General features: G+C 44.8%; 1 protein-coding gene across 4 annotated transcripts in view; it reads left to right on the forward strand.

Moving 5' to 3' along the window:
- Nucleotides 1-21,778, forward strand: part of LOC112110977 (monocarboxylate transporter 2-like) — a 48,605-nt gene that overhangs the window by 914 nt on the left and 25,913 nt on the right. For 2 of the 4 annotated variants that reach the window (XM_024206217.3, XM_024206216.3), the window contains exon 2: nucleotides 2,186-2,445. The exons of 1 other annotated variant lie outside the window; for it this stretch is intronic. In XM_024206217.3, coding sequence (XP_024061985.2) covers nucleotides 2,229-2,445 — 217 coding nt within the window. In that variant the 5' untranslated portion in view covers nucleotides 2,186-2,228. Of the gene's footprint in view, nucleotides 1-2,185; nucleotides 2,446-4,492; nucleotides 4,658-21,778 lie in introns of those variants that run through there. One more of the 4 variants, XM_024206218.3, reaches the window with a different exon arrangement.

Consider the following 21,778-nt stretch of genomic DNA (forward strand, 5'->3'; position numbering starts at 1 on the left):
GCATGTGCCAGTGTGCACACCCTACGTGCAGCCTCTGTACCCAGGCATGTGCCGGTCTGTGTGCCACATGCATGTGCCAGTGTGCACACCCTACGTGCAGCCTCTGTACCAGGCATGTACCTGTGCGTGTCCGCTCTGCACCGCCTGTGTGCCACAGGCATGTTCCAGTGTGCACACCCTACGTGCAGCCTCTGTACCCAGGCATGTGCCTGTCTGTGTGCCACATGCATGTGCCAGTGTGCACACCCTACGTGCAACCTCTGTACCCAGGCATGTGCCTGTCTGTGTGCCACATGCATGTGCCAGTGTGCAAACCCTACGTGCAGCCTCTGTACCCATGCCTGTGCCTGTCTGTGTCTTGCCTCCACAGTCTGTGTGCAGTCTGTGTGCTACATGCATGTGCCTGTGAGTACATTCTGTGTGCGGCCTGTGTGCCACATGCATGTGCCTGCGTGTGCACTCTGTGTGCAGCCTGTGTGCTACATGCATGTACCTGCATGTGTGTGCTAGGTGCAGTAACGTGCTTGTTTCTTGTGTACCATGTGTGTGCTACATGCATGTGAGCTTCATGTATTATCATGGTGCCTTATGGATGTTCCTGTGTGTGTACACTCTATGTACAGTGCTGTGTGTGTGAGCCCCGTGTGTTTGCCACATATCTATGTAGCCTGTGTACCTTCTGTGTTCCATATGCCTGTGTGTTTCATGTATTATTGCTGTGCCATATGCATATGAGTCCTGTGTATGCCGTAAGCCAGTGAATCTGATGTAATCTGTGTGCCATGTGCTTATGTCACATATCGTCTGCATACTATATGTGCATGTTTCTTGTATTGTTTCTGTGTATCCATGTGCATTCACAATGTGAGCCTGTGTGCTGGGTGTGTATGTGATTCCCATGTACTAGGGCTGTGTGTATTCCGTATGCATGTGCTGTGTGTTCTAGGTGCATGTTCATTCTTTGGATGCAGAGGTATTCTTTGCATATGCAAGTGTATTCTCTGTGGATCCATATTGTGTTCTTCAGGCATGTGCATTGCACATAACAGGGTCCTTGATTAAGAATCCTTTGATCTGATTTTCCCCTGGTGTGTTCTGTGTGTATGCACATGTCTTACATGTTGTCTGTGTGCATGATTGTGCATGTATGTGTTGAGTGCATGTTCCCACAGATGGTACCAGTCACGCTGTCTTTTTGCTCCTGGCTGCATTTTCAAGCAGCCACTTTCTGCCTTTTTCCTGCTTATGTGTTTGGTGGTGGTGATAGGGGGGTTCAGGTTTTCCTTGAACACACACAGCGGTAGGAAGGAGATACAGTGATAGAATTCTGTTCTCTCCAAAAGAGTGGAACATTACACACGGAACGAATTTTTCCCGGATTTTTATCCCAGAGTGAGCCAATTGAAGCCGCTGGAGTTGCAAAGGGGTGTGGAAATGGCCAAAATTTGGGCTGTTATTCTTAAGTAAAGCTAAGATTTTGTCATAGACATTTTTAGTAAAAGTCACGGACAGTTCATGGGCAATAAACAAAAATTAATGGAAGCCCGTATCCTGTCCCTGACTTTTACTAAAAATAACTGACAAAATGGGGAGGGAGGAGGGTCCAGCACTCACCGCTGCTGGGGTTCCAGGGGCTACCCACAGTGGCTGAGAGCACAAGGATTTCTTTCTCCCTCTCCTTGCTCCCGCGCTGCCTGTGGCAGCTCAGAGCTGCGGGCCCTCAGCTGGGAGCTCTGGAATCCGCCTATGGCGACCGGGCAGCTGCCTTGGAAAATGTCACAGAGTCTCTGGACGTCATGGATTCCATGACTTCTGTAACCTCCGTGACAAAATCTTGACCTTATTCTTAAGTTATAGCCACCTCAAAAGAATAATTATGGAGAACCCTGGTATCTCATCGTTGGTCGATAAAAGCGAGTAGGGCAGGCAGAGTCGCTAGGCCAGGGTGTAAGTAGATTTAGAATTAGCTGCTATCCATTGCACGGAAGCGCCATAACCTACCAGGCGATTTACCTAGGAACTGTGTTTTTCTAAAACAGTGTTTGAAATTTCGGTGGTCTCTGCTCCAGCAGCTGCAAATTTTCCAAACCCTTACCACTGAGAGATAGTGAGCGAGCGAGAGAGAACTGGGCGTGGAGAACTTGCCCAAGGGACTAACTTTGCGTGTGTACACTTTGTTTTTCAGGGCTTCCAGAGGAGTGCTTTCTGGGCTTTAATTTAGCCTGGCCATGTCGCCTCCAGCTAACACACACCTAGCCTACACCCCTCCTGATGGGGGCTGGGGCTGGGCAGTAGTATTTGGAGCGTTCATTTCCATTGGATTTTCATACGCTTTTCCTAAAGCCATAGCAATCTTCTTCAAAGAAATCCAGGATTTCTTTGGCACATCCTACAGTGAGATTGCATGGGTGTCTTCAATTATGTTGGCCACTACCTATGGAGGAGGTGAGTACATCAGAAATACCCAGTTGTTTTTGTTTTCTTCTAATGAGGGAGTGCAGGTACCTACAGATTAAAGAAACTGTAGATTCTGATTGCACTCTATTCACGTGTGTGTTGGCGTATCATGCATCTTTTAGAAAGCTGTACTTGGATAATGAAATCAAAAATCTTGTGTTGCACAGATCACGTTTAAGACGTTGCTTCGAGTAAAAATTTCAAAATGTGACTTGGGAGCCTAAACGCCAGTATCAAAAGTGATTTAGGGACAGATTTTCAAAGGTATTTAGGTGCCTAAAGATGCAGATAAGTGCTTAATGGGGTTTATACGCACTTATATTAGGCACCTAACTCTGATTTCAATGGAAGTCAGGCACCTAATCAAATTGGGCAGCTTTGAAAATCTTGCTAGGGGCCTTTCTGCATCTTTAGGTGCCTACGTAACCTTTGAAATTCTGGCCATTGGGTACTTCGGAGCCTGAATCCCATTCACTTTCAAATGGGCTCGGAAGCATAGGCGCCAACTTTCTCCGGTGCCGGTGGGTGCCTGCGCGCCCCCACCCCTTTCCCCGCCCCTGGGCCCGCCCCAACTCCACCCTTTCCCCGCCCTTGGCCCTGCCCCCATTCCAACCCCATCCCCAAAGTCCCCACCCTAACTCCGCCCCTTCCCTGCCCCTATTGGATCCCTTCCCCAAATCCCTGCCCCAGCCCCACCTCTTCCCCCAGCGCGCCGCATTTCCCCCTCCCTCCCTGCCCCGCGAATCAGCTGTTTCGCGGGACACGCGCTGGGAGGGAGGGGAGAGAAGCAGGACGCGGCGGTGCGCTCGCGGAGGAGGAAGTGGAGGTAAGCTGGAGCGGGGGGGCGGGGCGCTGCCGGTGGGTGCCAAGCACCCACCAATTTTTTTCCGTGGGTGCTCCAGCCCCGGAGCACCCACGGAGTCAGCGCCTATGCTCAGAAGTGATTCAGTCCCTCTTGAAAATAGGCCTTCGCCTCTGAAGTCAGGTAGGTGCTTTTGAAAATTTTACCCTTTTATAAAGCGTTGTGGTATTTATTTTATGTCTTGTTCTAAGACTTTTAAATGTTGCAGTATGTTTAAGAGCTTAGCTATGGTGATTATAGATCTGCTTGACTTTTAGTGATTGTCTTTGTAGAATTTGCAGTTGAACAACCGTAACTCTGACCCAGCCAAGTGTTTGCTTGGGGGAAATTCCCTGTTTTGTTAAATAAGTAGATATCAGTATGGATAGGTAAGTCATATGGCCACTTATCAATGTTAATGTCCATTATCTTCTCATTGTCCCCCATGGCCTCCATTCAGAGCTCTCATCCTCAACATCCTATTGCCTGTGTGAACAGGTGCAGTATTTGGGGGCTCAGGGTGGCCGAGGCAGGAGAGAGCATGGGTGTAGCATGGTTGTGTGTGTGGGGGGGAGAAAACATAGGTGGAGTGGGATAGTGAGAGAGGAGTGCGGCTGTGGGGGGATTTGGGCTGCATGGGCAGGGATGGGGAAAAATGGGGCTGTAATGCTAGAAGTGCAGAAGGGCTGAAAGAAATGGGCAAAAACCAAGTATGTCAATGCTGGAAAATATCAAACTGAGTTGAGGGACATGGGATGTGGGACTCAAACCTGGCCCTAAAAAATATTAGCCCCGGGCACCAAGTTCCTGTCTTACCCAGCAGCCTCGGGTGTCTGCAGGTGACTGATCTGAGTGATCGTACTGCTGTTAGCGGGCGAAGGATGTGTTGGGTTTAGCAGCCTTGCTCAATGCACCCTTGAAACTGCGCTGTTCTGTTCTATGGCAGTGCAGTCTGGCACGTTTTCTGCTCAGTCTGATGGAACGTGCAGGGTTTTCCTGGCACGGGTGATGTTTTGGGTGTCATCCTTTATCATTACACGGTTGTTCACCTTTGCCCCGATTTGCGGTGTACATGATACCGAGATCATTTTCTGCTTGCTACATGCTATGGGAACAACCTGTTTGACCTCATGTTTTGTCTAGCTTCAGGTACCCAGAGCAAATTTTACATCACTTCTGGCCCTTTATTGGCAGGAACTTGGACTTGACCCTCTCTGCCGATGATAAAGCACCTGCTGAGTTCCCTCAATAGGAGCCAATGAAACCCTGTCCCACTTTATTTCCCAAGCGTGAAGGAGACACAGGATGCCTGCTTTGACAGCGTGCTGGAAATGTTTTTCCTTGTTTTGGCCTCGGCAGGTAACTTCTCCCAATCAAGATGGCAGCTGTGAAGCAATTTGGCCTGTACAGCAAGGGCATTAATGTCTTTGGGAGTAGCATTGCCAAATGTCTAAGGCCTTGATCTAATGCCCATGGGAAGTCAACAGGCGTAGCTAGCTGAGTACCAGATAACTGGCTATGGTGTTCAGGCAAAGCCGAACATTGGGCAGAGCAATAAATGACGCAGTCCTCTGAATTGTAGCTTATCGTTTGTTGTGACAGGTTGTAAGTTCTGTAATGCAATAGCTAGTCACCCTCATCAGCTCACAAAACAGAGCATATTGGGTAGCTCTTACTTTTTGCTACTTCCATTGTAACAGGCTGTGAACAACCTGGGCAGGCTTTGATTAAACTAATGTAACGGCATGTCAATCCTGAATCGGAGTTACAGGCGGTTACTCCCATTTTTTTGCATGCTTTTAAAATAAAATGAATACAGTTTTCCTCCCTCGTGGAGTAATGCACTCTGGAAAGGCTAAAGGCATACACATGCGGAATGCTCTAGGGCTTGTATTTGTTGACCTAGTGCTTGATTCAAAAACCCATTGAAATCAATGAGAGTCTTTCAATGGACTCCAGTGGGTCAGTCCCATAGAGCCCAGCCTTGCAAGGACCTGAGCTCATCCTTCCATGGGCGTATAGGGCTCTCCTCACCTCAGAGGAGTGCTCAGCAACATGCAGGCCCATTAGCGCCAACCCACAGGAAGGATGTATAATTTTTGAAAGGTCAGTTCTCGGGGTGATGTTCATGCAGTAGTTTGGCAATGCAAGCTCTGTCCCACCAACCCCAGGCATAGCTACCCTACCCCACCCCCTTCTCCCTCATCACAGTAGTCTCCCCATACATGAAATGCATGGCTTGGCAGGGACTGGGGAGTGCTGTGAGAGGTTCCTTTGCTCCCCTTGAAGCTTATTATTTGCTGTGCATTTAATCCTTTTGCATTGATATTGATAAATAATCATAGAAATGTAGGACTGGAAGAGACGTCGCTAGGTTATCTGGTCCAGTCCCCTGCACTGAGGCAGGACAAAGTATTATCCAGACCATTCCTGACAGGTGTTTGTCTAACCTATTTTTAAAAAACCTTTCGGTGATGGAGATTCCACACCTTCCCTAGGTAATTTGTTCTAATGCTTGACTACCCTGACAGTTTGGAAGTTTTTTCTAATGTGTAACCTAAATCGTCCTTGCTGCAATTTAAGCCTATTGCTTCTTGTCCCATTGTCAGTGGATAAGGAGCATAATTTCTCACCCTTCTCTTTATAACAACCTTTTACATACTTGAAGACTGTTATCAAGTCCCCCCATAGTCATCTCTTCTCCAGATTAAACAAACCCAATTTTTTCATTCATTCTTTCCTCATGGATCATGTTTTCTAGACCTTTAATCATTTTTATGGTTCTCCTCTGGACTTTGTCCAGTTTGTCCACATCTTTCCCAAGGTTTGGTGCCCAGAACTGAACACACTACTCCAGATATCAGCACAGAGTAGAGCGGAAGAATTACTTCTCGTGTCGTGCTTACAACACTCCTACTAACACATCCCAGAATGATGTTTGCTTATTTTTGCAATGGTATTAAATTGTTGACTCATATTTAGTTTGTAACCCTTTATAACCCCCAGATCCTTTTCTGCAGTACTTCTTCCTAGGCAGTCATTTCCAATTTTGTATTTGTGCAATTGATTATTCTTTCTTAAATGTAGTACTTTGCATTTGTTCTTATTGAATTTCATCCTATGTATTTTAGACCATTTCTCCACTTTGTCAAGATCATTATGAATTCTAATCCTGTCTCCAAAGCACTTGCAACCCCTCCCAGCTTGGTATCGTCTGCAAACTTTATAAGTGTACTCTTTATGCCATTATCCAAATCATTTATGAAGATGTTGAATAGAACTGCACCCTGGACAAATCTCTGTGGGACCCCACTTGATATGACCTTCCAGCTTGACTGTGAACCATTGACACTGACCATCAGACAGTGTAATCATAATCAGGCATCCTAGAGGCTAAAAACAAGCTCTCTAACTCAGTGGTTCTTAACCTATTTACCATTGTGGGATGCATATGTGGCCCACAATGTGTTATGTGGGGTGAGGGCCAAGGAGTGAGACCGTGAGGGTGAATGTGGAGCTGTATGGCAGCATAGTAACTGAAAAATATTTCACGACCATTTTATTAGATTTAACTCATGTTTTAAAATCACACAAATTAAAGTTGGCTACTCAAGCCTTCTATGAAGCACTACATCTACATTCTTCTTGGTTTCTTGTACTTTTGCACAACTCTGTTAACGAGCTACTCGAATGCAGTGCGTTCATCTTTGGTGGCTTCTCATGTGTCCGGTACTTCCAGTCCTTCAGTTGATATGCTCATTAGTTCATTCACATGATCAGGCAGAAGGCGACTTCTTTCAGAACACACAATTCTATTCAATGACGAAAAAGAACACGAAACTGTAGCTGTTGTGACTGAGAGTAGCCAGATATGAGTTCCTTTTCTTTCATCCCGGGAAACAGAGCACAAAGATCAGGTCAAGCCACTAGAGATGGTAAAAAAGAAGTTGAAGTCAAATCCTCATTCATCATATGACATTCCACTCTGTGATTAGATTCTCTATGTTATACTGATCACTTGGCAGCCCCATTGCTGATTGTGCCTTACTCCACTCAACTCACAGGTGCTGGAATTAGAGGTGGAACTAGAGGTGCTATCTTGAAGTGGATTCCATTATATACAGGGTTCAGTTTGGTTCAATGGCTCTCAGCACTCTCACTATAAAAATTGTTCCAGCACCCCTGACGCAACTGGTGGTGTTTTATAAGACAGGTATCTGTAAAAGCTGCATAGAGGTTGAGTAGAATTCAGAAGTCGCTGTTGTAGATTTGTAAGAATCAAGTCTGTGTACTTTTTCAGATGGCTTAGCAAACACTTCTTGTCCTCGTCACTTAAGGAGTCAATATAAGGGCCTTCATTAGTCAGCTTCTGGACTGAAGTCTTTGCTTCTTCCAGTATGTTTTCACTGGATATCTTTCTGATTGATCCAAGTGTAGCTTTTAGTGCTGGAGAAAGATCTATTACTGTTGTAGCAGATGTCTAATTGCATTGTTTAATGACCCAAGTGGTTTCAACAGTAGACTTATAAGAGAGAAAGATGATTGTATTCTCTGAACGTATTAGCAATAGTCCACCAGCCTCAATACTTAGATCTGTCCCATCTTGGTAGATACTTTCCAAAGCCAGTAATAATGGTTGCAGTAATTTTAAGAAAACCGCCAAGGATTGTGTATGAGAAAGCCAGCAGGTTTTCCTGGTTTGGACTAATTTGAACTTCAATCCCAGAGAATCTTCTATTTTTTCCAAGATGTTCAATCTTTTTGGACTCTTCTTGAAAAAAGAGTATAATGAAGACATTACATTTATGACTCTTTAAATGTCTTTTGAAGATTCTGCAGCTCGTACTACTGCTAGTTGAGTAGATCATAGAATCGTAGGACTGGAAGGGACCTTGAGAGGTCATCTAGTCCAGTCCCCTGCACTCAAGGCAGGACTAAGTATTATCTAGACAAGGGGCTCTCAACCTTTTTCTTTCTGATGCCCCCTAAACATGCTAGAAAAATTCCAGGGCCCAGGGGCAGGGGGGAAGCTCGGGGTTTCAGTCCTGCACTGCTCCTGGTTTCAGTGGTGGGTGGGGGAGAGCTTGGGGTTTCAACCCTGTGCTGCTCCTGGCTGCAGTGGGGGGGAAGAGAAGAAGCCCCATGCTTCTCTGGCTGGGGGAAAGGGGGAAAAGAGGCAGGAGGGCTTGGAGTTTCAACTTTGTGATACCCCCACTGGAGGGGGGGGGGGCAGGGGGAAAGCTCAGGGCATCAGCACCTTGCCGCTCCCTGCTTCAGCCCCGCAGGCGGGGTGCCGGGGCTCAGGACTTCAGCCCTGCGCCGCTTCCCGCTCGCAATTTAAACCCATTGCTTCTTGTCCTATCCTCAGAGTTTAACAAGAACACATGAGAAGCCACCAAAGATGAACGCACTGGGTTAACAAGTGACAATGCACTTAATGTTGGCCTCCAGTTTGTAGTGTGTAGTATCTCTTGCTTAAATAGAAAGTGTGATGCGACAGCCGTTTATTCACATAAACTGTCTTGTGTCTCCAGCATTCTTAACAGCCTCATTAAGTACTTCTAAAATTGGCTTTGAAAGGGACTGGCTTATAAGGCTTTGTGCATCTCGATGCAGTCCAGAGGCTTGGTGTTTTGCAGCTTTTTCCCATAGTTTGTCAGCACTGGTTTTGCTGATCAGTCTGGCAAACCAGGCTCCTCCAGTTTTACCAGCTGTAGCAGTGGGAAGCTTTCCTTCTTCTTAAGCTTTTTTGCAAGAGGTGCAGCAGTAGCCCTGTTTTCTAACTCCAATAAATGGGAAAAATTTGACTGACAAACATCGGGAACTGCCTTTAGGTTGTGGAGACACTGTTTCTTCAGTGGGTAGCTGTATTTGTGCTTCGGGCTGTTCAAATATAGATACTCCACTTGAAACTTCAGATGTCATGTTGGTATATTCTTGATTCTTGGAATGTTCTTCATTTTGGTTGGTTTGACCACTAGGGGGATGAAGGGGCAGTTCAGGCGGAGTGTACACCACCCCCTAGGGGAAGTGGAGGGAAATCCACGGCTCACTGAATTCAGTGAGAGCCTTTCCATCAGCTTTAGTGGGAAGCTGGCCTCCTGCACACAAATCTTCTGTCAGGTAGCACACATCTCGAACCCGCCGAATGGGAGCCTTATCCTCTCTGCCACTGAACAAACTGCTGCTGATATCCCACTACCAGAAGCGCACAGGCTGACTCAGCCGGGTCAGATGACTAACAGCAGACTGCTGATTGGGCATCACCGGGTGCAAAGCTTCCTGTTCCTGTCCCATTCCCTGTCTGAGCAACTAGTCACTAGGCCTGTTGCTGCCTGGACCTCTGAGACCAAGTTCCTCGCCTGGTTTCTGCTCCTTGTTCTTGCTGTCTCGCCCTGTTCTTTGTTCCTGTCACCACACCTCGTCTCTGTTCCTGTCACCATGCCCTGAGCCCAGTTGCTGAATCCAGCCTTCACCCTTGGTGTGACCACTATTCTGATGCTGCTCCTCATTCCAACCACTAGGTTAGGCAGCCCACGTTTCAGGCCCTGACATCACCATACATCCAGTGGAAGTGCTACTGTGGGGACCTCCACACTGTGGAGATGGAGGCTAGATTAGGTGGTTGGGGAATGTTAGGTATGTGGTTAGCTGTGGAACTCACTGCCACAAGATATCAATGAGGGCAAGAGTTTAGCAGGATTAAAAAGGGCACGTATATGTATTTGGGTAATGAAAATACCCAGTTAGAATCATAAGTATTAAACCAGAAACAAGTTCTGGGAGGGATATAAACCCTCATGCTTCAGGGGTCAATCTAACCTCTAACAATTGGGTATCAGAAAGGAACTTTCCTTCGGGGTAGATTATTCCATAACTGCTTAATTCACGATTTCTTGCAGCTTCCTCTGACACATGGTATTGGCAACTGTTGCAGAAAAGATGCTGGGTTAGATACAGTCTGGCAATTCCCATGTTCCTACGTTGCAATTCATTTTCTTCTGGCTTTTACATTGTTCAAAACAATAGGGCTAAAATACAGTGTATGGTGTATGCTTTTAAATAGGACATTGGAATGGAAGGCATTTCATCCTAATTAGCTAACTGTCCCTTTGAAAGGATCTTAAATGTTACCACATATGAATTGCTACCACAATTGTAACAGAGGGTCAGTGAATGCATAGAGATCCATCTTTGGAGCAGCTGTATGATCAAGGCCATCACCTTTGCCATGCAATCCTTTAGAATTATGTACATTTATTTGTCCTCTGCTCCCCTTCTCCATTCCTGCATTGGGTTTATATTTGCTTCAGTTTTCCTCAAGTTGGTGATGCCAAATTGCTTAGTGACTGCAGACAAGGTAGCCGTGGGAGTTTACAGAACATTAAACACTTGAAACACACTTGCCCCAGAGTGTATTTAACACATCTAATGTGATTGACTGGGCATTTAACACTAGAGCGGGCTGACATAAACAGCTTGAGTGATTTAGAAGATGTCATTAAAGGAACAGGGCACCAGTTTGTAAGTTTTCAGAGTTTTGTTCTGCTAAAGCAGCTATTGCAATTGTCTGCAAGCCAATATAATAAAACCTGTTTTACTATGCAAGGTAGTTAATAGTTTGCCATCAGGTTTTGTAACTTTGTTTTTTTAATTGAAATAATAAAGTCAGAACATAAGCTTGTTTATATATGCTGTTTACTAGAGCTGGTTTAAAAAAATATAATTTTCACAAAAATGAAACCCATTGTTTTTTGGTCTTGTTAAAATTTTGATGAAAATGTCATCAGAATTTCTAATTTCAATATGGTTCAACCAGCAAACAGAACAAAAATCGTGTAACGTGTGCTGTAGTTACTGATGCAAGAGATGGAACCCAGAGCTAGATTCTCAAGCTGGCGTGGCTAGCAATGCCTCGAAAAGCAGAGCTCCAGACTGCAACTGCCCTGAGCTTTGGAGAAGTTTGTGTCTGGATTTCGATCTGTGCTCCGTGGTTCAGGGTCTTCTCTAAATAATACCAAATGATGGCATCAGTGCTTATTATTTGCCTGACCAATAACGGTATCCTGTCCTCACTGGAGAACTTTAAGTAATGCTATTTCCAAACCAGGAGAAAACCAAGCCATCACAGGTGACTAGATATTGCACTGATGGGCATGAAATACGAACTCGAATGGAATAATAGATTCCAAGCCCAGAAGGGACCATTGTGAGCATCTAGTCCCACCCCTGTATAACACAGGCCAGAGAACTTCCCAGAAATAATTCCTAGAGCAGATTTTTTAGAAAAACAGTCAATCTCAATTTAAAAATTGTCCGTGATGGAGAATCCACCACAACCCTTAGTCAGTTGTTCAGTTGTTTAATTACTTTTGTGTTAAAAATTTATGCCTTATTTCCAGTCTGAATTTGTCTATTTTTAGCTTCCAGCCATTGGGTCACGTTATACTATATATAATCAAATCTATCTTGCTGTAATTTCTATAATCGAGCCTAGTGCCATACTAATATACACTGTAGGAAGAAGTAACTGGTCTCCAAATATTCATTTAGCCTAAATGAAGATTCATGAAACTTTAATATCTTTTTGTGACCTGCTCCTTTCACCTCATTGAGTCGGTGTAGTTGACTCAGACCAAGAAACAGAAGTGAAAGCCAATAACACTCCTTTGACAGAATGCCAAGGTTCAAGGGCATTCCTTGCCACGGCCTTTCCAGCACAGTGGCCCTGGCCCGTCTGACCCAAAGATCTACCAGTGGCTTCAACCTCCTGACAGGGACTGCTCAGCTGGCTGACGGTCCAACATCTGATCTTCATTTGCCCCCTCTTATATCTTCAATATGCTGAAAGAAGACCCCTCCCCCCCAAAAAACCCCACCACCAACAAAACCAAACCTGTATATTTGGGCACCCAACTTGAGACCCTTTTAAAGAGGCCTGGTTTTCAGAGGGTGGGTGCTTAGCACTTTCTGAAAACTAGGCCCCTTCACAGTGTCTCAAGTTGGGACCCCAAAATCATTGGTCCCTTTTGCAAGCCTTGGTCATATATTCATCCTGCTTGAAACATGGGGAGAATGTGGGGTGTCTGGATGTGGCGTTGTAAAACAAAACAGTCTAAAATAGATAGGGAGTAACCTTGCCTGGATGCCAGTGTAAATACGTTGTAACTGACCAGTGTGAAACTGAATTAAACTAGATTATCCAGCTGGCGTTAGCATGAAAAAGAGTGTATGTCCATACTGTGCCTTGAGGGAAGTGAGACAAGTGACTGGTTTCACACCTCAACAATCAGCCATTTAGCAGTGAAATCAAGGCACAAGACTTGCCCAACCTCACCTGGAGCTGTAGGGCTCTATTCCAACCCCCGCGCCAGTGCAGCCCCGTATGTATGATAACCCAAAGTTGGCTCTGTTGTACAGCAGCAAAAGGGCCAAATGTAGTTATTTGGGATCCAGCCATGTAGGTTAAAAGCTTTGTTCAAAGTCAACAGTTGGTGCTGTTTGTTCATCTCAGTTCATTGACGGGTCACTGTCCTCCTGTGGCACCTTTTCTGGGCAACTTTCCTTCACGGGATTACTCTTAATCCTGCAGGGCTGGTAGATAACAGAAGAATATCCTTGATTACTGGCTTGACTAACTGCCTGCTCGGGTGCTGATGAAGAAGGAAGTGGTAGCACTGCTTGAGAAAGACTTCTTTAAATGGGATTTCTAAGTCTGAGAGAGCAAAATAACTGTACAGCAGATTGACTGTAGAGCAGATTGAAAGGCATTGGGGTAGGATTCTGGAAACCAGCATAGCTCCATTGAAATCAGTTCTCCACCAGTTGAGGAACTAACCCTGTATATTTCAACAAAATATGGAGACTCTGATGTTCTGATTAATAATAGCCTTTATTTTCAGACATCCTCAGCCTGTTGTCCCTCATTGCCTTGACATGATCCTCGTTATAAGGATGTTCTTTCACTGCTAACATTATGCCATGCTCTCCGTCTGCGTTTCACAAATGAGTCAGAAAGAGCTTGTTTTCTGGTACTTCTTTCATACACCAAGCCAGACCTGCAGCTGGTGGAAATCGGTGTAGATCTGTTGACTTCGGTGGAGCATTGCTGATTTATAGCAGCTGAGGGGCTGGCCCATAATATCAAAGCAGCTCTGGTTTTGGGAAATAAGATTGAAGAAATGGAATACCTGTGTTTAATCACTATAAACAATTTACATTTTCCTTAACGTGTATTCAGGGAGGCAAACAACCTACCTTGTTTTAAGATGGAACTCGATATGCTTATGAATGGGATTCTGTGAAGGGATTGCCTGCAATAGCAGGGCCTGGACTCAAAGACTAGGAGGGGCCTTTTAGTCCTGAGTCCGGGGGTGAAGGCTGCAAAGTGCTGAGCAGGTTCTGAACACCCTGCGGTCAGTGGGAGTTGAGGGCACTCAATATCCTGCATGATTGTGCCCATTGTACTGCTGGTTCTGGATTGACAGGCCTAGAGAGTGTAGAATTTGGTCTGTCCTTCGCAGACCTCTTTTCTAGCCACAGAACAGGCACCAAACAGGGAGTTGTCCCTCCACTGGCCTGATCCAGAGAGTGGATAGTTCAGTCTCCATACCTGTTCTTCCCATGGCACTTTTCTAACACTACTCGTTAACCAACTGCTGGTATTTTTTCATAGATTTTTAAGGCCAGAAGAGACCATTATGAACATCTAGTCTGACCTCCTGCATAGCACAGGCCAAGTCTTATCCCTGTTTTACAGATGGAAAACTGAGGTGCCTAAATGCCTTTGAGGATCTGGGCCTTGGTTACTTGTCCAAAGTCACACGGAGGTCTGCAGAAGAAGGAGGAACTGAATGGGGGTCTCCAGAGTCCCAGGCTAGCAGCCTAACCACTGGATAGGGTGGCCACTGACGCATCCCCAGAATACCAGACATTCTGGTCCATGTCAAGGGCCAAGGTCAAGCCACACGGAGGACGCCATTTTGAAGAGTGTGCTGCACTGCCCCTGTCTGCGTGACTTCTGTGCATGATACAGTGTGTCCTCCATGCAGAATACTGGACAAAACCATACCTGGTTTTGTCTCGGTGCCAGACAAGGAACAAACCACTCCAAAACAGGACTGTCCAGCTTCAAACCAGACAAATGGCCTGCCTATCACTGGACCATCCTCCCTCTTGAGGATTAAAGCTGTTTTGGAAGCCTTACGTCAAGCAATGTGGTTTCTAACAAACCTGACGATCCTCGCTGTTACATTTGAGAGAGGCCATTGCTCTGCAACGCAGGGGTCTATCAGAGTAGCCATTCTCAGCCAAAATCACATGAGGGGTCTGGGTCCCACTGGCCAAACAGTCTGTTAAAAATACCTGTTGAGGCAGTTGGTGAAGTTTCCCACTAAATATGCTCATCATGCCCGTAGGCGAAGCGTGCAGAAGGGGCAAAATGCGCTCTCCGCTGAAACTTGAAGGCTTGTACGGCATGCCCACTAGCACTTCCACTTGTCTTTTAAACCAATTGAGAGCACTGGATTGGGATTCAGTAGACCTGGGTTCAGTTCCTGGCTCTGTCACAGGCCTGCTGTGTGATCTTGGGCAAGTCACTTCCCCCATCTGTGCCTCAGTTTCCCCATCTTCGAAATGGAACAAGCACTTCATAAGAACAGAACGTAAGAACGGCCGTACTGGGTCAGACCAGTGGTCCATCTAGCCCAGTATCCTGTCTATTGACAGTGGTCAATGCCAGGGAGTGAACCTAACAGGTAATGATCAAGTGATCTGTCTCCTGCCATCCATCCCCACCCTCTGACAAACAGAGGCTAGGGACACCATTCCTTACCCATCCTGGCTAATAGCCATTAATGGACTTAACCTCCATGAATTTACTTCACAAGGTAGGTCAGTGTCACTATGAGATCTATAGATGAAAAGCAATATATAACATCTAGGTATTATTATATGTATGCAAAGTATTACTATTTGCATCTACCACACCTGTTGGGGCTCACTGTTAGAATACATTAGAATTTGTGCAGGTGTTTGCACCTGCGAAGCACAGATACGAATGTGATGAAACGTATGAGCAAAGTGATAGGATATGGCTCTTAATGGAACCAGTGTCTTCAGGGATGCCATAACAGGAAGGTTGGTTGTGGGGTTAAGACACAGAGGAGCCACTTAAGAGACTTGGATTTGATTCCTAGCTCTGCTGCAAAATCCTTGGGAGGCTGTTTAATCTCTGTGTGCCCTAGTCTCCCCATCTGTAAAATGGGAATACTACTCATTCCTTTGTCTGTTTGGATTGTACACTGTGTGTCTGTAGTTTATAGGAATTAGGTAGTATCCCTTTAAATAGTTAGGGATTCCTCTCTGTCTTCTATTGCAGAAGCCACCAGAACCTAAGAGAGCAGCAGGGTGTATACGTAGGTAGGCCTTGTACGTTTTTAATTACAATTATTTGGACCCTAGCTGTGTCCGTGTGGTTTCCTCATACTCTTAATGGTGAGTAGAGAGCAAAAACACAATAGGGCTTTACCGTGTGTTTGTACAGCACCTTGCACAATGAGATCTTGGTCTCTGTTAGAGCCTTTTGCTGCTAGTGTACTACAATTAATAAATAAACTGAAGGACAATCAAGGCAATGTCCACATACTAATATTTATGCTACTGTTTTGAGAATCACTGTCTGAATGTTTTGACGTACAGGAACATACAAGCCAGCATCTGAAAACTCCAAAGAAATTGTGATTTGTTTTTGAATAAAACTGTGATCCCTGAGCCAGACAGTGTTTATTACTGTCATTATTTATTATTTATCAATTTGAAATTGGATGAAAAAGCCAGAGGATCTAATTCTGGAGATCCCCTCTATTGATTTTTTTTTCTCTCACAAAGCTTGTAAACGCTTAATACAGCATCTGCTACCAACAGCAAGGCTGGGCTTGTATTGGACTTGGGAAGCTGAAAGTCAACAATTGACCTTGCACATTTTAATCCAGAATTTTATAGTTCCATTGTATTATGCTGCTAATACTATAAATTACAATGATGGGTATAGAACGGACATGCAACTACATAAGGCCTTATGGATAATGGGCTTGATTCTGCAAACTCAGACGGAACTCCCAATGAAATGAGGGCTGTGGGGTCAGGCGCAAAGGTAACTTTAGGCCTGATTCAAGAGTCATTGAAATCATTCCATCGGCTTTAATGGGCCGTAGACCTTTCAAATCACTGTACAAATATCAATCCTCAGGACACCCCTATGCCAAAGGTAAATAGTATTTTCCTCATTACCGATGGAAAACCAGAAAGGGTATGTTACTTGCTCAGGGACACTCGGCACATCAGGTTACAACAAGCTTATCCATTAGATCACGCTGCTTGGTAACATTTTACAATGACCCTACTGCATATGGGTATTTTCATCTCTCTTTTCAACTCCCCACTTAAATGCAGATCTGTTCAAAGGGAGAAACACATGGTACGTGGTCCAGTTCAAGAAATATTTCCTCCAAACTGCAATTATTTTAGCAGGCATTCTGCTCAGGCGGGGGTCTGTTACCAGCATGTTTAGTCTAGTGTCATTGAGGTCAGACAGCTGCAGCAGTAAGTGCTGCAACTCTTGCATTGCCTTTCCCAGAAACAGTTCACTGTGCTAATTCTGCAAATGCTTATGCGTGTAATTAGATCATAGATCATAGAATATCAGGGTTGGAAGGGACCTCAGGAGGTCATCTAGTCCAACCCCCTGCTCAAAGCAGGACCAATCCCCAGAAATTCTACTCATGGGAAACCAATGGGACCACTCATGTTAGTAAAAATACTAGTGGGTTCAGGATTGGGGCCCAGGGTTCTATATAACTTAGTCTAAATAGATACAAAGTGCCTATGAATTAGGCAGTTAATACCTTTGAGGATCTTGGCCAAAACCACCACTTCAGAGTATATCGATGACTCTAATCCCTGGGCAGCATTAGCACTCAGCTGTTTGGTACTCACTGTTACATGCTTGTAATGCCTATTTCTTATCTGGCCTATCGCCAATCTTTCCCCTCCCCGCCCCAATACTGTCACTGATAGACGTGAATTAGAGTTGTTTGTGAAATCAGTAAATGTTGGTAAACGTCAGTTTCACCGAGCACATCCAAATCGATGGAAAAAATATTTCCATCCATGATCATAGAAATTTACAGACAGGCAAAGTAAGAAAAACGCTGTTTGAGAATTTATTAGAGTTTGATTTAAGAATATTTACTATATATTTTTACATGGGATGTTGACAACCTGTGTTTGAATGATTATAAGGCTAAAACTTTTTGAAACTGAATGTCTACTGTCATTAAATCGTTACTGTTTCACCCTGCCCATAATTTCCTACAAGTGTGAAAATTTTTAAATTGATAATTAAAAAAAATACTTAAAATCCACAATTTTGCGCAACCATGAAACTTGAAATCGATAAAAATTGGAAAAAATGCTTAACAATGAACATTGATATTCTCTGTTATAAACAAATAAAAATCAAATTCTGCCAAGACTAATTATGATTAAGCCAGACCCGGTGCTCTACATCAGCAAAAAGAAATGCATGGCCCCTGCGCTGAGCAGTTTATAATCAATGGGATTGATTCTCCATGGTCCTGCACCTGGCTTCTGTTCCTGGCCCTGCCAATTTGTGCCTCTGTTTCCCCTGGTGCCCTCTGTCTGCCATATCTGTGTGTTTGCAGGGACTGCCTCACCACAGGTTTAGCACAGTGAGTTACGGAGTCTTTTGGCGCCACCGTAATACTACTAATAATTTGCACTCACTTCGGGCAGTTGTAAATTCTGGCAAAAGAGGGACGTGATGGAGAATCAAGCACTAGGTTTAGACATTTAGTATCAAGTTGAGGGTAACAACAGCGTGGAGTGGGGAGTGGCTGAGAGAAGAAAGGTCAGTATTTACAGGAATATCATCACCTGGTGATTCACTAGAGATGTGTTCAATTACATAGTGCTGGTTCAATGACAGATTTTTTGGTATCGTATATGTAAAAATAACGGTAATTATTGCCTCGCTTCTTGTGGCCATCTCTGAAGATGCGATGTCTAGGGAGGGACTGGAATGATGAGAAGGTAGCTACAGGCCAGCCTCAAATGCCAGTTGCTGGGGAAAAAAACATGTAGTTCTACTGAGATGTAAACTGTCCGGATCAGGGATGATCTTTTTGTTCAATGTTTGTACAGCACCTATCACAACGGGGTCCTGGTCCGTGACTGGGGCTCCTAAGTCCCACAGCAATAGAAATAATTATAAATAATCATTATACAGTATTGTTCTCATGACTCTTAATTCTGTTGCCTTTTCGTACTGAGTAGTTTTTTCTGGACCTTGATTCCATTTAGCATTTATAGGTCATGTTTTACTTCCCAGGATCTAAGGTCCTAATCCTGCCAGCACTTAAACACGCACTTCACTTTACACCCATTGAGTTCAATGGCTCTACTCCCATAAATAAAGAGAAGCATCTATGTAAGTGTTGTAAGGATGAGGCACTAAGGGACAGATTTTAAAGGCATTTAGACACCTAACTAACTCCTATTGATTTCATTGGGAATTAGACACCTAGATACTTTAAAAATCTACCACTAAGTCCTTAACTTGCTGTAAGAACAAGAACCCTGACTGTTAAATATATAGCTTCATTATAATCTGAATCCTTCCTGTGACATCAGATGGCCTGTAGGGAATGAACAAGGCTTCGTCATCCCTGTCTATTGTGCTGTATGCTGGAAAGGCTCCCTTGAGGAGGGAGAGCGGTGGGCGGGGGGGCTGAGTGGGGCAGGGGGCCGGGACTCCCCCCCACTCTCCCCTGCGGAGGCAGGAGGCAGAAGCTTGGTCCTGCGGCAGCCAAGCTCCCCCCTCCCCCGCTTCTTCCCCCAACGTGGTGCTTTCCGGCCCCTCCGCCTCTCCTCCTCCTCTCACCGGGCAGGCAGCGTGCCACTCAGAATCGGCTCGCGTACCGTGTTTGGCACGCGTGCCGTAGGTTGCCGACCCCTGGACTAGATGATGTAGTATCCCTTCTGGCCTTAAACTCAATGGGTACGTCTACACAGCAAAAAAATACCAGCGGAAGCAAGTCTCAGTGCCCGGCTCAACTGACTTGGGCTCACGGGCTGGTGCTGCGGGGTGAAAAATAGCAGTGTAAACGTTCAGGCTTAGGCTGGAGCTCGGGCTCTAAAACTCGGGGAGGGGTTGAGTCTCAGAGCCCAGGCTCCAGCCTGAGCAGGAACAGCTACACTGCCATTTTTAGATTCCCAGCGTAAGCCCAAGTCAGTTGACCCAGGATCTGACACTCTGCTGTGTAGACATACCCTATGACGCTGTGACAAGGCTAGGTCGTGGGAAGTGTGGAGGACCTGATTCCTTTGGTCCCTGCCTTTTACCCTGTCCGGCATGGGTGGCCCTACCAGGAACTAAAACTCCCACCAGCATAGCTCTCTGGATTGTTGGGGTACATAAGCCTTCCCACCAAGTTGAGGTGGGAAAGGATCCCAGGAAAGGATTTTCGTTATAATGTTGATTTATATTGAGAATCCATGCAAATAATGATTTTGGCTCTGTCATTGATGGAGCTCAGTAAATTCGTACACGTCTACTGAGCATCACAAACCACTCAAGCCCTACAAGGTCACCACCTGTGTACTTCATTTTTTATTTTTTTTAAATAGCCCCATTCTAGTTAACAGCAAATAATAGCACCATGGATTCAGGTGAAATATTTTGGTGTTTTTGGTCTTCCGTCGTCACAAAGCTTTATCATTTTGTCCTTCAGTGCAGCTAGCAAGGTTACCAGACAGTAGGAACAGAGTTGTGACAGACTTAACAAAAAAGGAGAATACTATGTGCTAGTAAGGAAAAAATTAAAGGGTTTTTTGTTAACCCTTTGGAGTGATGGATTAGGTATTGTGGTAAGTTACAATCTGTTCAAAAAAGTAAATTTTAAAGCCAATGTATTAAATCTTATTGTATTAAATCTGTACAGTATGAATTTCATCCTGGTGATGCAATTGCAGCCACATGGGTTGCCATTAGACAGATGATGCCAAATGTGGACAAGAAAGATCTGCTAGAGATCCCAAAGCTTTACTAACACAATTAGTGGTCTTCTTAGCGTATGCACAACGTGCCTTAGGTGGCACGTGACCGGGATTCATCACCAAATTTGGTCCGGTGGTTGGATCATTAGCTTCCCTGGCTTGGGCCGGGTATTGACAGGGAGTGTGACGTGAATGCTGATCCATGCCCACCCCCCCCCCAATTTGTGGTGACTAGCCAAATTACAACTATTCTAGCTCTAGGTGTGTCTTGAACAGGACCTACCAGCCTCTGCTTATTCAGGCCAAATTATATAGTACTGTGACTGTAGACAAAGAACCCTTATAAACATGCATGAAGAAAACTTCCTTGTAGACTCAAGCAGGATGTAAACCAAAGCCTTCTGAGGTCAGGAAATGGGTGTCACGATGGTTTAGCAAACTAGCTTTCTGCATTTAGACATTGGACGGAGACAGATAATGAGAGGGATATATTTATGTCAAAATTTCAGCAAAGATTCGGGGGGGAAATTCACAAAAAAGGCAGGCCAAGATTTTCTAAAACTGAGAGTCTAAAGCTAGGCTGTCAAGTCAATATGTGAGCATCCTAATGAGCAGTCTGATTTTTCAGAATTGCTAAGCAGCACCCACTGAAGTCAATTAAAACTGTTGCATGTTCGGTGTTCCTGCAAGTATTGAGGTGCACTTATTGGGGTGCCTAAACATGAATTTAGGAGCCTAACTTTAGACATTTTTTGCAAATGGGCCCAAAGCTTTTCAACATGCCATCTGAACCTATGCACGTAGGACGTGTATCCTGGAAATTAAAATGTAAAACCATAAATCCAGTAGATCAGAGCGAGGATCCTTTGTTGCTTCAACGCTGGCTCCTCTTTTTTACATTGAGTGGCAGACTGATAAGAGGTGAGAGACTCCACCCTTCTATATCTCACAAGTATGGCACACAAATTAGCATCACAACACTGGATAATGTTAATGTCATTAAAATTTACCAGCTCCATAACATTTGCTCCAGCTTTTAAAAGAGATGATTTTATTGTCTCAATCCAGGTTTATCACACGAACACCTTTCTTACCCAGAGTGAATGGTGGCTGACACCAGTGTCTTATTAATTGTCAGAGCTGCTACCGCGTGTGTCACTCTTCTGCTCATTTATTTAACAATAAATATTCATACATGCTAATTAATCCAGTGTTGACAAGGGACAGATCTTGAGTAAGCCCTTTGCACAGTGGTGGATAACACCAAAGGAGTATTTGTTAGTGCAACTATAATTTGGGTCTTCTTCCTTCTCAGGAGTAGCCTGGATTTTGGGCTTCCAGGTCATTTAGTTCTTTTATGTGGATTTTTACAGACTCCTTTTAAAGAGTCACTTTCATTTTTGA

Source organism: Terrapene carolina, unplaced genomic scaffold (genome assembly GCF_002925995.2).
Source record: "Terrapene carolina triunguis isolate 2854851 unplaced genomic scaffold, T_m_triunguis-2.0 Scaffold89, whole genome shotgun sequence".
In the NCBI taxonomy this organism is placed as follows: Eukaryota; Metazoa; Chordata; order Testudines; family Emydidae; genus Terrapene; species Terrapene triunguis.